Source organism: Halyomorpha halys, unplaced genomic scaffold, assembly GCF_000696795.3.
Source record: "Halyomorpha halys isolate HHAL.00 unplaced genomic scaffold, Hhal_1.1 Scaffold939.1, whole genome shotgun sequence".
Lineage (NCBI taxonomy): Eukaryota > Metazoa > Arthropoda > Insecta > Hemiptera > Pentatomidae > Halyomorpha > Halyomorpha halys.
Window position 1 is genome coordinate 245357 of NW_027108038.1, and position 2490 is coordinate 247846.

Below are 2490 nucleotides of genomic sequence, written 5' to 3' on the forward strand. Positions count from 1 at the left end.
GATCTTTCCTCATCCGTTCCTCTTCCCTATGGAATTCTATTCCCTTCTTTATTCGTAGTTCTAACACCCTTCCAATCTTCAAATCCCGTATCTTCGACTATCTTCTGTCCACCCAATTGAAAGTTTCAAAAAAGCTTTATATATTTTATGTCTTAGATTTTCGTTTATAATTGTAAATATGTACACTAGCAGAAATTATATCTGTTAATTTATTACTTTTTAGTTTAATTTTATTTGATTTTTTATCTTTTTTTTCCCTTTTATTTACTATCAGAAGTCATCTTATGTTTTATGATATGACAAGTGGTTTCATTTTATTTGTTTTATCATTATTTATATATTCTGTTAATTATGGTTGTTTAATTGTAAATTTTTAAATTCACTGTATTATTTTATTTTAAGACATCTTCTAATTTACTCTAAGGCTCTAAAGCCTAATATTGACGCCTGTAAATTATTCAAAAGGGATCAATCCCAGAATAAATAAAGATGATTATTATTATAATTATATCAATATAATAGTAGCCAAGAATCCAGACCCTTGCCCCCAAACAAGGGTACAGTCCAAAATTCTTAAATTGCAAGTATGTCCTTTGCTAATTCAGAAATTAAGGAAATTAACCCATGTGTGGTTGAAGCCTTAAAATTAAATTAAAAGGAAATAGGGAAATACTTTCACCTCTTGTCACGTAATTTTCATCCTCTTACCGTCAACTTATCAATCCTCCTAGCCAGAGCTGCCACCTTCACCCCCTCCGCAGCCAGCCGCCTCACGATGGCCGCTCCTATGCCTTCGCTGGCTCCAGTCACCACGGCCACTCTGCCTTTCAGGGATGACATGGCGCTGGGCTCGTCAATACTGATCTTGGCGAGCTACACTGTAATAATGTTACATCAGCTGGTCTAGTCGTTATCAATAATCGTTTAGCCCTGATAAAGATAACAAAAAACAATGAATAATGAATTGCCACATTGACAGCTTGTATTGATTAAAAACTCAATGTTAAACAGAGCAGTTTTTTTATTTCGGTATCATCAAATTATTTAGTTTGCCTATTATTAATATTTTGCAAGAAATATTTTCAATTTTTTTAAAATTAAAAACTTTCAGCACGGCAAATTATCGTAACGCATGAGTAAAAATTTGATCTCGAAAATTCGAGTGCGAATCCGGTTCTGGCAGATAATTATTTTCTTTTTACCCTTAATTGGGTAAGAATCATGGGGTTGAGCGTTATTGGAAAAATCACCTCCTTGTATAACCATTGTTCTAAAAACAGTGCTTCCTTACAAAGGACTGAACTCTTGAACTTTCATGGTTTGTAGAGGTTTACAATATTAGTGGTAGTAGCACATTTAACTCCGTTTACATTTCGTCACGAAACTTTTCACTATCAAAATAAATAAATAAAGTATCTTTAATTTTTTAGAGGTAGTTAATTCGTTAAGATATTTTGTGTACTTTTATTCACGCACACGGATCAAGAAATCGTACAAGAGCTTAGAGAGTAGTGAACAACAAAGAATGTATGAAATACATTCTAATATTTGTAAAGAAACCTGTCGCAACCTGTCTAAAACTTATAAATTGTCTTATTTATAATTACATATAATGAATATACTATTGAGCCACGAAAAGACCTCGTTGTATAGTTTTCTCACATATCCAGGGCCCACTCAACCAATAAAAAAAAGGGATTTGGTCGAAGAAAGGATTTAATATAAAAGAACTTTAATTATGTTTAATGCACCGAAAACTAAATCAGTAATAACGGAGGAGTTAGAAAACATACATTCGGCGAAAAACTATGTTCATAAAAATTAACAATTATGAAGCTATGTAAATTATATTACAACACGCAACAAATAGTTATTGCTTGGAAGTATTGATTTATAAAATTATCGAGTTCAAACAACAATCATATAACATTATATAAAGCTCTTCGCCCTTGTATAATACTTTTAATTATTATCCACTAGGTGATTATTACTTATAAACATTTCCTAAAGGTAACTTAGTAAATTATTGAGTGCGCTTTTATGGGTGTGACATGAAATGCATTAATTCATGTTTACTATACTGTTCCAACGGTGAAGTAGAAGTAGGTATCCTACCTATACTTGGCAAACTCTTCAATTTCGACTACTAATTATTCATAGTTTTCATTAAAGTAATCAATAATAGGAGTGAAATAACTACCTTTTTTTCCTCTTTGGCTCTTGTACTATTAGAAAACAAGATTTTCTCTGCAGTGTGGAATTGTTATATTATTTAGATTTATTGACCAGAATGGTAAATATCTACACAAAAATGTATCACTAATGGATGAACATCATCATTATAATACTAAATATAAATAAAAAAGAACGAAGATAGAAACACATTTCTTAAACATTATTTGGGTTAAGATAACTATCATAGTAACCATTTACATAATAAAAAAAAATGATTTTTAACTCGCATTGTTTGCTGTAATTTAGGTAGTTGAG

General features: G+C 31.0%; 1 protein-coding gene across 1 annotated transcript in view; it reads right to left on the minus strand.

The window, feature by feature from the left end:
• LOC106687266 (farnesol dehydrogenase) overlaps positions 1–891 on the minus strand; it is a 19211-nt gene extending 18320 nt beyond the window's left edge. Inside the window, exon 1 of the mRNA XM_014431038.2 lies at positions 709–891. Coding sequence (XP_014286524.1) covers positions 709–840 — 132 coding nt within the window. The 5' untranslated portion in view covers positions 841–891. The remainder of the gene's footprint in view (positions 1–708) is intronic.
• Positions 892–2490: the final 1599 nt, after the last annotated feature.